The 14,913-nt window shown below is 38.4% G+C and overlaps 1 protein-coding gene across 1 annotated transcript in view; it reads right to left on the bottom strand.

Moving 5' to 3' along the window:
* ABCA12 (ATP binding cassette subfamily A member 12) overlaps positions 1–14,913 on the bottom strand; it is a 165,845-nt gene that overhangs the window by 32,350 nt on the left and 118,582 nt on the right. The window contains exons 24-34 of the mRNA XM_059392669.1: positions 14,169–14,498; positions 13,054–13,123; positions 12,831–12,965; positions 11,276–11,422; positions 10,178–10,364; positions 7,854–8,072; positions 6,485–6,681; positions 5,523–5,683; positions 3,863–4,099; positions 3,191–3,341; positions 463–715 (exon numbers count right to left, since the gene is read on the bottom strand). Coding sequence (XP_059248652.1) covers positions 463–715; positions 3,191–3,341; positions 3,863–4,099; positions 5,523–5,683; positions 6,485–6,681; positions 7,854–8,072; positions 10,178–10,364; positions 11,276–11,422; positions 12,831–12,965; positions 13,054–13,123; positions 14,169–14,498 — 2,087 coding nt within the window. The remainder of the gene's footprint in view (positions 1–462; positions 716–3,190; positions 3,342–3,862; positions 4,100–5,522; positions 5,684–6,484; positions 6,682–7,853; positions 8,073–10,177; positions 10,365–11,275; positions 11,423–12,830; positions 12,966–13,053; positions 13,124–14,168; positions 14,499–14,913) is intronic.

A 14,913-nucleotide genomic window follows, 5' to 3' on the forward strand; every position in this document is an offset into this window, starting at 1 on the left:
AAAAATCATCATGGAAAAAAATCAGCACATGTCTCTCTTTGGCTGCCTTATTATTTTCCTAACCATCAAATACATTTCGTAATCATCTACTGTATATACATAATACTGTATTTTATGGGATTCCGACCTTACTATCCAGTTATTTGTGAGGCCGATAAAAAGTGATTTGCTATATATTACAACAGATTGGGGAGCCACACCTAGCCTGGCTTTCTTGATTAAAGTCTAGTCATTAAAAATAAAGGCTTATGATAAGTTTACTTTCAGACAAACACAAACTCATAAAAAGTTATTGTTGGCAACAGAAGTGTCACGCTGCCATAAATCAACCCTATCCATTCCTTTGGCAGAATTGGGTGCATTGCCTCGTAATTCCTTGTTCTTCAGCCTTGCATGCAGTCACAGAGGTGCAGCCGCACTTCTGGAGGCACCGGGGAGACGTTTCAAAGGACAGAAACTTACGCATAGAAGGCTGTCTGTTCAGACGTGCCGTAGAGAGATGGGGAGATCTGGATCTCTGGATAACTGTTGCTGGAATTTCTCAGTGTGCCAAGGCCCATGGCAGTGGTGACAAAGACGATGGGGAGGATAACCTGAGCAATGAGACCCTTCCAGTTCCTGCGCGTGTGGTGGAACCTCTTAATGAGGATGGCCATGACCTTCTTCAGTAACAGATCCAAACCACCCAACCTCTCTCCGCTCGTCAAGATTTTGTCTGAATTTAAAAAGGGGGTGGGGTGGAGAGAAGGAGAGAGAGAGAAAGAAAGTGAGGTTTGATATTGTTCTGGGAAACACCAATAAATTACATTAACAAGGTAACTTCAAAAACCATGGCTGGATGGTATAATGTGATGTGGTAGGAATAGCTTGTATTTTAAATGTTCTGGTATGAGGTTCAACTCTTTCTTTCTAAACACTGGGCCTGAGCCTCTCCAAATCATAGAATTGTATGTAAAAGCGCTTTGCAAATTATAGATCACTATATATAAAATATTACTATTGTTATATACACAGTTGTTTGACAAGTCGAAGGTAGAGATCCGCAATTTGGTTAGTGAATATTGTCCCAGATCTCAGTATTGTTATATACACAGTTATTTTACAAGTCAAAGGGAGAGATCCACAATTTGGTAAGTGAATATTGTCCCAGATCTCCAAAGTCTTGATGCCTGCTCAGTATGTATTGCTAATTACTGATAACTCAGAAGATAGATTCTATCGAGAGACTGAATTCCAATAAGATAAACAGAAACCAACACCTGAAACTAATACGATATAAACTAATACGACCACAACTTCAATTTAAAAAAAAAAAAAAAAAAGCTAAAGGGCATCCAAAACATCTGTCTAGTCTAAAAACTCATTCCTGCTGTGGGTAACATAGTGATTATAAGTCTAACTGGCTCTCATTCTAATGGGAGGTCCAGTGAATTCAACTTACACTTGGAGAAAAGGAAAGGCTCTCCTCCAAAGTGTGATTCTAATTTAAACACTCACTCACTACATTCTCTTTAAAATTTGGACTGATTATATATGGCATTTCAAAACTCCATTTTTACCAACAGAGTCACAAAAAAGAACTCACTGGAAAAAAAGGTCTACACCACCCCTACCCCTCTGAAATGGTCTTCAGGTGCGGAGAAAAATTTCCTGACTTTTGAGCATAAGAGGAGCTGTGGAGGCCATGAACTGCTGCTTCCTCAGTGGTGCTCTTAGAACTGATCATTCCATAGCCCTCCCTAAAAATATAACATTCTCTCCAAGGGCCTGCCGCCGAGCACACCTCTACATGTAATAAGATGACCGCCAACTCTGTGGATATTTTTAATTCTCCGTCACAAATTATGCAGCACAAAAAATCATGATCTTCATTTAGCTGATAAGGAAAAATACAAAGCTGCTTAATTCAAAATGAATTCCAATTAAACAGAGTGAACAAGTTTAAATGCAAACTCATATCTCTGCAAAGGGGAATTGTAGAAGGAGTTGAATATTTTAAGTTAATTAGTATGCTTTTCTGTTTCTTGAGAAATTACATGTGGATGACTTACAGGTGTATCAAATGGAGCAAATGTGCTTTCTAAAAGATAATGTCAATGAGGGAAACATTTTGACTGAAGAATAGTTTCAAATTATAAGACAAATCCAGAGGCAAATACATAACATTTACTTCCTGAGGCAGATGACCACTTTCTAATCAAAGTCCTCTATTCCATGGGCTCGACAATTATATTCCCCAAAAGATGATAAATGAGGACTACGGCAGAGGACAAATGAGACTCCCAAGTTCCAGAACTATGCAAACATCAGAGATGATCTTTTCTAAGTTTCAGAGCCAGGCAAATGTTTAATTAAAAGTTCTGTTCCTAGAGATTTTTTCCAAGTTAAGCAAACCGTTGAAATGACTATTCCATAATTTATATATCATTTTACTATATGCTTCCTTAAGTAAATAGTGTTTCTAGAGGCATAAATTAACCATCAGAAGAGAATTAGAGAGGATAAAAGTTATTTTCAAAAGAGCCCAATTCCTCAAAGTCATATCAAGAAGCACAATTTTTTCAAGTATATCTTGTGTGAAGAATTGAGTGTGTGTGTGTGTGGAGGGGGGTGACCCATTATTATGAGTTCTTAGCCACGGAGTCTGACTTCATCAAATCTGAGACCCTCCCCCAAAAGCATTTTCTCAGAGCCTGAATATTCTCAGCACCTGAACTGTTCACAGAACGGAAAGATTAGACATGTTTTCCAGTGAGGCCCCAGAAAGAGTGATGACTCTTTTCTGATCACTTTTTTTCGATGACTCCTCTATTGAATATGTTAACAGCAATGAGTCAGCTGTCTCACGAGGCAACTTTGTCCACTGTTGGACAGCACCAATTATAGGAAGGATTTTAACTTGCTGAACACAAATGTGGAACGGTAGTAAGTAACATCTAGAAAATGACTTCCAGTGGGTGTAAGAAGTGTGCACCACCACCACCACAACCACCTTCTTTCACATTCTTCAAAATATTTTTGAAATAGAGAATTTGATTTCATTTAAAAAATACTTGGTATATTAAAAAAAGAAGGTTTATTTATTCTTTTTGTATTTAGAAAGAAGATGTGAACCTAAATTATTGCCCTGTAATTGTCTCATTTATGCCATTTATAGGAATTAAGTATAATATGCACATTAGATTTATACCATCTCTGTCTGTGAAATTGCTGCTGCTCACAGATAAATCGTCAGGAGTTGAGATGCCGTTGGTACTGGAATTTCCAATTTTCTTTTGTGTCAAATGCTCAAGACTCACACTGCTATTTTTTTGTGACTCTTTAGTCAAGTTCAGAAAGACCTAGAAAGAGAAGCCAGAACACTTCATTAACATAAAACATGCATGTCCTTTCTACTTTCTGAGCTCAATTTTTATTTTGAATTTTTATCACGTTTATTGAGACAAATAAGTTTGACTTTGAGTATTCTTGACAGTGACTTTGAGTGAACATTCTTTTAACCATACAATTTTGTTACAATATTACTGACTATAGTCCCTATGCTGTACTTTTCATTTCTGTGACTTATTTATTTTATATCTGGAAGTTGGTTTCTTTTAACTCCCTTCCTGTTTCAGTCTTCCCCCACACCACCCCCCAAGTAAACATTTTGGTATGTTAAAGAGACATGTCCTCTAACTGGATAAACATGTTTGTTTTCAGAAATCAATCTTACATAAGAATGGTACTAAGATAGTTTGAAGATTTTTTGATTTTGTGAAATGTTTGTTTCAAATATTTCTTCTCTCTTTTTAAAGAACTGTGCATATTTATTCTCAGGGAACAGCAAGTTGTATCAGTTCTAAGAAAAGAAGAAACGCACCTCTTCCACGGTGGTGTCTGAAATGCCGTAGCACCCGATGTTGAGGTCCCCCATGCCATTGTCCAGAGCCCTCAGGAGTGACAGGTAGGCTCCTGAGACTTTGGTGCTAAATGGAGGAAGCACATACACCAGCTCTCCCCCGATGTCCTCCTTGAGGTAGGCTTCAGGGAGGTGTGACTGGATCATTGCTGTCACGGCCATCGTGTCACATGTTGTATTTGCACTTAGATTTGGGCTCTAGGGACAACACCAGAAGTTACCACCCATTGTCCTCACACTCTGGTGGCACCAAGGGCCCTCCTCAGAGGGTGGTGAGACTCTTTCTGGCCACTCAGCCCTGAGTCAGATGACACATCCCTCCTCCAATGGCTCCCTGTCCCACGGGGGCCCCTAGAGCTTTGTCCACGTCCCTGTTCTATTGCCTTCATTCTCCCACTTGCCCCTGGCCCTTCTCCAGCCTCCCTGCCCACTACTCCCTGCCTCTCTGCTCTACTCCAGCCACAGCAGCCTCCTCGTGTTGTCGGAGTGCTGTCAACTCAGGCACACCCTCCTCGGGCCTTCTCAACTAGTCCTTTATCCTAGATAGTGACATGGCTCCTTCTCCCCCAAGCCCCAACTCCTGCTCAACTGTCATCTTCCCAGAGACCCTTCTCTTCCCGCCCTATGTAAAATGGCACCACTCTGCATTCCCTGTTCTCCCTCCTCTGCTTTATTTCCACCCACAGCATTTACCACCTGCTGACATACTTAATAATATACTTAACAGTATTATCTGAATTCCCCACACTCTATCAGAATACAAACTCCACGAGGGTAGAGATTTCAGTATCATCAGTTCGCTGCTGTATCCCCAGGGTCTAGAACAGTGACTTGGGCACACACTAAGTCATAATACACACCTAAAACATACATTTCTTAATGAATTAGTGAATATAACAATAAACTGCTTTTTATTTCAAAGTCACATCAGGGTGTTCAGATGTAAAATAAGTGACTGTAGTCAAAGCCTACCTAATGGCATACACATCTTGCACAGTACTGATAATCATATGGTATTTTTAAGTGCTACAGGGGTTCTTAGTCAGCACTGTTGTTCTTCAAAGATGTCAAAGCACCACTGGCCTGAGTTAGTCTTCACATTGCCACTTGAGGGGTACTGATCAGAAGATACATACACAAATGCATATTCTATTTGTTTTAAAGCAAAACAAAACAAAACAAAAAACCCTAATTTTTAGCCTTATAAACTGAAATGCTATGGAAACTAAGATCCTCTATCAGTAACCTTAGGCTATAGACCTTTTTTAAAAAAAAAAAAAAAAAAAAAGATCTATATCCTAAGGTAAAAACCCAGTGCTCTAGTTCTTGTTGTGAGATCCCAGACCAGGAGCATCAGCATCACCTGGGCCCTTATGAGAAATAGACTCCATTCTTGACTTACTCTAAGATCCACTGAATCAGAGATTTCTGAGGTGAGGCCAGAAATCTGGGTTTAACCAACCTCCAGGTGTTCCGATGGTCCCTCAAATTTGAGAGACATGAAACTAACATATTAATCATGAATTTTAGCAATTAATAAAGTTGGAGAGATTCTGCCTCCATTTCACCCAAAACTTAACTCATGACCCTATAATGAGGTATATTTTTCTCTCTTACAAACCTTTTTCTTGGTGAGCGTGAGGTGATACCCATCGCCAAATGCCTCCTTGAGGTAAAACGGTGACCCGCAGCAGCGCAGCCCGCCCTGCTCCAGGAAGGCGATGCGGTCACTCAGCACTTCAGCTTCGTCCAAGTGGTGCGTCGACAGAATGATTGTTCTGGCTTGAAAATACAGAGGAGAACAACCGAGAATGAAAAATGAAGACGCAGTTCCTGAGATCTACAGAGTTAGCACAAGTAAATCCTGTGATTTATGAGGGGAAGAGGCACGTTTTATGAGCTAACTGAAAAACTGACCAGAAGGAACTTTCAAAATAAACAAAGAGAAGTTCAGAAGACGTGTTATTAAACATCTAGGGCTGTTTTCTTACATGTCGGCAGTGAATACGCCTTTATGGTGCCGTATGGCTAAATGTCCATCATTTAGGGTGTGTGTGTGAGCAACTCCTTCCTTCGTCTGCTCGCCTGTCTTCATTTTCATTTTTCCTCTGTGTCTGTTTCTGTCTCTCTCCCCCACTTTCTGCACTATGAAGAAGCAATAATTTTAAAGACTTTCTGAATATTCCTCTCTGATTAATCCACTCTACTCTGATTGCTTCTTTGCTTCACATCCTGTTAGCACTTGTTTAGTCTGTTTTCAGTTTATTTTCGTTTGTGTATGTTTGGTATCTCTAATTAGATTCTAAGCTCATGGAGGCAGAATTCGGGGCTTCAATCAGACGTACATGCTCTCAAAAAGGCCAATGAAGTGCTCAACTCACCAGGCTCAACTACACGGATATTCAGTAACTGACCCAGTAATTTAGTGGTGGGAAGAGAAGATTTGGGAGGGGAAGACCTCATCTGAGACTCTTTAATGGAGCTTCTAAACAGAAAAGGCATAAACTTGGCCTCATGCATCCCAGAGGGCAAAATTACAACTGTTCACTGTTGGGTGCAGAAGTTATAAGAAAGTACTCATACCAGTTTTGTTCTTGGATATCACATCCCATATGCTTCGGCGAGAACATGGGTCAACTCCAGTGGATGGTTCATCCAAAATGACTACCCGTGATCCACCGATAAGAGCTATAGATATGGATAACTTCCTCTTCATTCCTCCTGACAATGTTCCAACTCTCTTATGACGATGGCTATATAGTCCGGTATCTTTTAGCGTCCTTCAAAAATAATGTATGGTGGTTATTTTGGACAGATAAAATATCTGAATATTGAAAAAAATAAATAAGCACTTTAAGTAATAGGTCTTTCCTAAGCAACTATTACATGCTCAGCGAGGTACAATACACTATTGAGGATTCGTGACATAGTTTTCTTATTGTTTATCATCTAGCTGGAGGTGCAAAGTTAATACCCAGAAAACATAAAATATATGGCTCATATTTTAATTTGTTTCTTTGAAAGATATTTATGGAGGGCCTGCCTGTTTTGTGCCAGACCATGTTTTAGCTGCTGGAGGAAAGCAGTGAAAAGATAATATTCCTACCCATAAGGAGATTAGGCTCCAGTGTGTGTATGTATCAGGAGGGATGCAGATAAAATTCAGTCGAGAAACGTATTTCCAAGTATTTATAATTTGCCAGGTGGTGACAAGTGCAATAAAAATACACAAAGCAGGGTACATAAGATAAGCAGAGCCTGGGGCGTGCTATTTTAAGCATCTATTTTATATATGGTTATCCCCTCAGAGAAGGTGACATTTGATCAAAGACCAGGAAAGTAGAGGAGTGAGTCAAATGGCTGTCTGGGGAAGGCTGCTCTAAGTAGAGGAAACGATAAGTGAGAAGCGCTGTGGCCGGATCATAAGCCAGCCTGTGACTTGGTCAGTGTGCCCAGAGCACAGTGAATGGGGTCAGAATAGAAGGAGATGACAAGGGAAGTGAGACGGAGCAGGCAGGTAGGACCTCTTGGCCTTGACAAGGACATTACGGAGTTCGAACTGAGTGTGGTGGGAAGTCATAAAGGGCTTTGAACCCTGGAGTTATATGGTCTGATCTGCCATTTAAAAAGGTCACCCTGGCTGCTCTTTGAAGGATAAACTGTATAAGGGAGAGGAGGAGCCGGGTGTCCGGTTAGGAGGCTTGGCTCAGTAGAGTAGCCAGTAGAAACAGGATTTAGGGCAATATGGTAGTCTGAGATGGAGAGAGTTCTAAAGTTTGAGTATAACTGGCTGGTGAAGAGACTGACGTAAAATGTATACGATACTAGAAGAGTAGAAAAACTGAAAACCAATTGTTTTGTGACCAAATGTTCCTATTGGCATTATCACCACAGGTCGACCTCTTTTTGATAGGTGCTACCAACTCACATCCTGGTTGCTGCTATAACTGACCTTTTTACTTCCTCATGCAGCTGCTTGTTAGTCCAGTGAGGAACTTTGATGGAACCGTATAAGAGCAGGTGTTCCTTCGTAGTGAGGTAACTGAACAAGACGTCGTGCTGCATGCAGACCCCCATGTTCTTCCGCACAGTGTGGAGGTCTGTTTTGAGATCTTTCCCATAAACAAAGATAGTACCTGCTGAGGCCCCAAACAGCCCAGTCAACATGGAGCTGAAAATGAAGAACCGATAATTAGGTGTCAAACAAGCATTTAAGCTAGATCTTAGGGCTAAATGTATCTCAGTCACTAGCAAACAATATTACAGTGTATTTCCTCAGGTAAGATCAAGCTATAAAATAAAATGATATTAAATGGGAACAAACATTAAATTACTTTTAAGCTTTTAATTATTTAGAACCTTACAGAAACACTACCCAGTCTCTACCCAGTGACAATGATGCGGATGGGGCCATGGTAGCAATGATGATCACTGTTGGGCACTTTCATCTTAAGTACGCTCTTGAGCATACTTGAGCAAACTCACGCACTTCCCTGGCATCAGATGGCATCTCTAGGTCACGGAGTCTCAAATTTTTAACTCTAGCCAAGACCTCATCACTAAGTTCCAAGTTTGCACTAAACATCCAACAGACAGTAACATCTCTCTATGAGATGCCTTACAGGGTCCTCAAACTCAATGTGTTTAAACTTAATTCAGGATCTTTCTTCTCAAACCCGTGTCTCCACTGATGTTCCTCTTTTACTATATGATAAATCTATACACTGGTTGCACAAGCCTGGGATCCAGAAGCTGTGTTTGTATCCTCCTCCTATCTCTGTTCTCTACCTCTGCCAGCATGTGCCATTTTCCCAGCCACACCACAGCACAAGCCACACCACCACTTTCTCGTGACCACATATTTCTTAACTCGCTTTCGCATGTGAAACACATCACCTTCAGTCCCTTTCTCTACACTGTGATTATTCTCGCTATCTTATCAGACGATTGCTCATCACTTTTCAGATGGTTAGTAAACCAGACAACTATTTAATATCCCTCTTTTCCAGTAAAATGTAAGCTCCACGAGTCTGGCCAAGGACCCATTTTCTCACCACTCTCTCTCTTAGTACCTAACAAGTACCTTGTACCATGTACCTAACAGACCTTAAATGACTCCCGTGGACTAAATAGGGCACAGATATTATATGCAATTCTTCCCATAAAAGCATGCTGAACTACAAACAATATACTTCAGTCTTTATATTCAGAAGAACAAAATTGAGACTTTTTCAGCTAAAATTACATCCTCTTCAAAAGCCTTCTCCATCACTTTTCTTCACTGTTTTCTTACTGCCTATTAGAAATCCTGCTTCTAAGCATTGTATGCTCCCTAGAAAGCCAACTTCGAATTTAAACAGGCCATATAAATAAGAGCAGCTGCTCATTCACTCATTTCATGACCTTCCCTTGACCCCTCTTATTTACAAAAGAAAAATTAATTTAAATATATTTTGGCAGTCACTGAGCTTACTTATGATGCTACTAAATAGGATATCCAGCAACTGACAGTTTCTCGAGGAAGGGCCAGGGCAGCCCCAGCATCTCAGCGCTGACTTCCAGTGAAGCCATGTGGAGCACTGGCGGTGAGTTGCAAAACAATTCAAAAGTATGTCACTTTAAAAACATTTGAATCTCTTCTCCTTTTGGACACAGGAAAATGCTAGTTAAATGAAGAGTCAGAAAGAATCCCATGTACTGCTCCTAGCCTTTCTGATCTATAGCTGAAAGCTGGTGGATTCTTTTCTTTCTTCATGAATCAAGGCAAGAAGCAGCTGGGGCTGAGTGTGTTTATAGCAGAGTGTGTAAACTCAAAATTATACACGGGCCAGAATAGAAATGCAAATAAATGGAACAGACTGGGCATATGAGACAGTGCAGATTTGTGGGGAACAGGAATAAATCAGAAAGCAGATGTCTCCTTTAAGAGAACAGTCACCATAAGCCCCAACCAATTGTTCCTACCTAGGACTGTGGACCCAATATTGCCAGAACTTCTTATTATCCAAGAATGTCAAGAACATTTCTTTTTATTGGGACATTTCTCCATTTTAAAATATTGACACTGAGTTAAGCATTTTAAGAAATACTGGGTGGGTCTAATCTGGCCTTTGAGCTCACAGGTTGGGACCTATGATTTAGACTCCATTCTACAGTAAACAATCTGAGCTACCTTAATCCATCTGGGAGATGTAGTAACATTTTTCTTTATGAAAGAGGTGAGGAAATATTAAGTAATATGCTTCCACAATAATAAGTGTTCAAAAAGTAACATACATTGTAGTAGTTTTCCCAGCTCCATTGGGCCCCAGCAATGAAGTAATGTGTCCTTCATAAAAGTTCAGATTGAGGTTATCAACAGCAATTTTCGAGCCATACATCTTTGTGACCCCATGCAGGGCAACCCCAACTGTGAGATCTTTAGGTTCAGGCTCAATGTTGGAGGGAAAAATGTACTCAGGACCTAGAGGGAAATCAAGAGACGAGTTATAAGCTCACAAAGGAGGAAAATGTAGCTAGAGCTAGACTTTTCCTTAATTAAAAACTGAAGACGAAAACAATACAGTCCTCTAAATAAAAGTAATTCTGAAAACAAATGATCTGTTATCTTTAGCTTCCTTCTCATCTGGTTAAAGAATGAATGAGAGTGAGGAACTGCGTTCTTTTAAGGGTGATTTCACACTTCTGTCAGAACAGGTGGTCCTAGAATACAGCATTATAATAATGAATTCTCCTTTATTCCACAGATCCCAAATATTAAAAAGACAGTCTAAGTCTTATTTCTCTGATCAGAAAAGATAACACCAGCTTATGAAAGAAGTGTCTACAAGGTGTGATTTTATAGTGACAAGGCCAGCTCAGATCTATCGTTTATAGATTCCCCATCATTGATGGCATCACAAATAGACCACAGATATGGGTCACAATTACTTTGCAAAGATGGCACTACTTACCCTACGTCAGTAAGTCATGAGCTTTCAACTATTTGTGTCCACTGTTGGTGCTGGGTTATGATAAATTATTTGTACTTGTAGCTTGGTTACTCTTTTTGACTAGTGACAGATGGCTGGAGTTAGGGATGTAGACTGTGGCCAAGGATCAAAATTTTTCTCTGTGTGTGTCTAACTGGACCACAAAGGGATCTACAATCTTGGCCTAATTAGCTCCATATGTTAACCAACTGAGCTAATGAGCCCAGAAAAAGCCACAATTTAATCTCTGTAAGAGTCTAAACACATATGTGTAGACATATTCATCCATGACGAAAAGGATGATAATTTTGCCATTTAGAAAAACCTAATTAAAATCACTAGTCATGTAAATTTTATATCACTTCTGTCATAATAATGCTTGTTGTTGACCTACTTGTCTTACTGGCAGATGGGTTGGTGTTCTGCATCATGATATTAGTAAACATAAGGCCATTGCTTTTCTCATGCTTCACTTCTGCACATCCAAATCGCTCCTTCCAATAGGAAGGAAGGACTGGAAAATACCATGGAGCTGCCATACCATATGTACCTGTAATGAAAATGTATTAGGAAGAGTAAGTATTAGTTGACTGTTAACATGAAACATCAGAAACTAAACAACAGAACATTATATATGGTTCAGAAAGTATTTTCATTTTTTTCACCTATATCAACCTAAAACGTAATCTGTTTCCAAAGTAAAGCAAAAACAATAAGCTCTCTTTTATTCTTTTTTAAAAACAGCTTCATTAAGGTATAATTACATGGCATAAAATTTATTCATCACAGTAAGTGTAGGCACAGATGATTTTTAGTAAATATAAAGTTGTGCAGCCATTATTACCATCCATGCATTAGAACCACCATTTATACATTATAGCTTCGAACAGTATTCTCATGACCATTCATAGACAACCCCTGCTTCTACCCCAAGTTTCAGACAATCACTGATTTGCTTTCTAATTTTACATTTTGTCTTTTATAAAAATTTTATATAAATGGAACAATACTCTTTTAGTCATTTAGAACATCAGGAAAATGTACGAATATCAATATGGCTGAATGGAAAAGCTCCCAAGCATGTTAAAAGTGATTGACTACTTGAGACCTAGGATGGGGGACCCAACTACTGTTTTCCATTAGAATTTAGTAAATTCTCCTTAGAATTAAGAGACCTGGGTTTTGCTTTATCACATCTCAAAAGCCCATTTGAAAAGACTGGATTCCATGCTTCTTAATCCACTCCATCCTTTAAAGGAACATCAGATTATTAACAAGACCCAAACTATAGAGAAAGCCCAATTTTCCATCAACTGATGAATGGATAAAGAAGATGTGGTACACATACACGATGGAATATTACTCAGCCATCAAAAAGAATGAAATCTTGCCATTTGCAATGGCGTGGACAGAGCTAGAGTATGTTGTACTAAGTGAAATAAGTTAGTCAGAAAAAGCCAAAGACCATATGATATAACTCACATGTGGAATTTAAGAAACAAAACAGATGAACATATGGTAAGGGAGTGAAAAAAAAGGAGAGAGGGAAGCAAACTCTAAGAGACTCTTAACAAAAGAGAACTGAGGGTTGATGGAGGGGGGTGGCCAGGAGATGAACTAGATGGGTGATGGGTATTAAGGAGGGCACTTGTTGGGATGAACACTGGGTGTTGTATGTAAGTGATGAATCATTGAATTTTATACCTAAAACCAATATTGCACTGTATGTTAACTAAAATTTAAATAATAAGATAAAATAAATAAAGGAAAGTTAGAGAAAGAATTCACCAGTGCATTATCTCATCCTGGAAAATTATGGTTAGTTCTGGGATTTAAGCTGTTGTTGTTGTTTTCTTCTGAGACTATGTATGGCAAATCAAATAACAGAAAATATATCTTAATTGATTTATAATTATGAAAACTATAGAAAAATATATCTGTAGGAAGTATGATCATACCTGGGAACACATTCCTGACATACCAAGCAATAAGGAAATAAATGAAAGAGTCAGCTAGGATCAGACAGCACAGCCAGCCAAATGAGGTGGTATCATCCTGAACAGGTGAACTATACATATTTTCCCACTGAAGACCTAAAAAGTGAACACATGTATTTATTCCCCTGTGACACATACTGCAATCGTGAATGCTAACACCCAGTTTTAAAGGAAGCGAGCCTACCAATGCCTTGCTCCTCATATCTTGCAATGTACTGACTTGCATAACTGAATGCTGTTGGGGACAGCAGACTCTGTGAAGAAAATAAACAGCAATAATAGTTCTTATAGATTTTGTACAAGAGGGATTCAAACATACTTAAAACTTTGGACTTTATATAGGTAAAATAAACACTAACTCTCTAAGCATATTTAAAAACACAGAGGTCCCTTACCAAGCCTACTACCACTCTGAAGGAAGAGAAGAATAGCAGAACACAAAAGCAGGAAAATCACAACTTGAAAAATATTTGTCAAAAATCTAAACTATATATCTACACGTAGTATGTTGCTTAGCAATTTATAAACCAGGTAATTACAGGGTAGTGCAATGTTAAGACTAAAATCAAATAAATAGGAGCCAGAAGATGTTTTTACTGCATAAATTGATTACAGGTAACAGAGCTATGAATGAAAATATACTAAACTATGAATTGACTGAATACATATAATGCAACACATTAGAAATTTAATATTTTAACCCAAAGCAATCAATGTTAAATGAAAGTTATTTAACACATAACCATAAACATCAAAGTTTCAATATGACTCTCAATGAGATTTATTTTCCTGCTTTCCAATTTTCAAAGTATTCTTAATGATTTCATTAAATTGCTTAAATTAATTCAATAGTTTGGAATTGAAACAGGCAGAAAAATATAATCAATCAAAATTGATTATCTACTGTCACTGCATTTGTCTTTATGCCTGTAAGTAATATTGTATGTCATGAAAACCATGAAAATTACTCATATAGGAGAATAACTCCAGTAATAAAGGTTTTAAGGTAAATACCTTAAGGACCAGCATGAGAGAAGTCAGAATTTTTAATGATCGTTAAAAATGTACTCTTTTTTCAGAAATTATTTCGTAACAGTGCTGTTAAGGAAAGTCTCTTTTTCATTGTTTTATGCTTGTACAGTATACAATAATACAATGTACAGGATACATTAGGACAGCTAAGATTATTTTGCAATCACAGAACTTTACAGTTAGATAAATGAACTTTAAGAGTCTAAAAATGTAAGAAGAATCGATTCTTATCCCACCCTGGCCATTCAGTTGTGACAACTGACTCACCATGAATACTTTTATGACATAGCTCAACTCATTCTCCACTGTAATGAGAACAATAAATGGAAAAAAAGCAATGATGTAGATGAGACTTCCAATAAGGGCTGCAATGTTGGTGTTATTGAAGAAGACACTGATAAGGTAGCTCATGGCAATAACTGAGAAGCTATAGTCCGAAAAATACAGGAACAAGATGAACCCATTTGTTTTAGGAAGAATATCACCAAATTTGAGTATAATGATGAGGATGACGATGGTCACCAGTAAAAATCCAATGCTCTCTATAAGCCAGGCAAAAAAGTGGCTGCAAGAGTTCACACCCATCATCTTCATGTACTGCAAAAAGGAAAAAGTGTTAGCCACTTTTTGAGCTGATATTCTCTCAAATAGCAATTATTTCTGCACCATGACAAAATGCCCATGAGATTCTACATATATATGGAACTAGACATCTTAATGATTTTCTTAAGTTAAGGATTTGTCCGTGTTTGCTATGAAAATTTAATATGACCATGTATATCAGCCCATTTTAAATGATATGCTTTCAGAATGCCCCAGTATAATGGATGATTTGGAAGGCGAGGTTCTTTTTTCTCCAATTTCATTTTATAACTAGTATCTAACTGATGTACCCAGATTAAATTAGTTTAGAATAGATTACCAAAATTTATTGTGTCTCCTGCAGAATTTTACAACATGAGTTTGACATTTGTACAGTCATGAATATTTCAAGCTCATAGAAAAACTTGGT

The sequence above is a fragment of the Mustela nigripes genome, chromosome 3, assembly GCF_022355385.1.
Source record: "Mustela nigripes isolate SB6536 chromosome 3, MUSNIG.SB6536, whole genome shotgun sequence".
NCBI lineage: Eukaryota > Metazoa > Chordata > Mammalia > Carnivora > Mustelidae > Mustela > Mustela nigripes.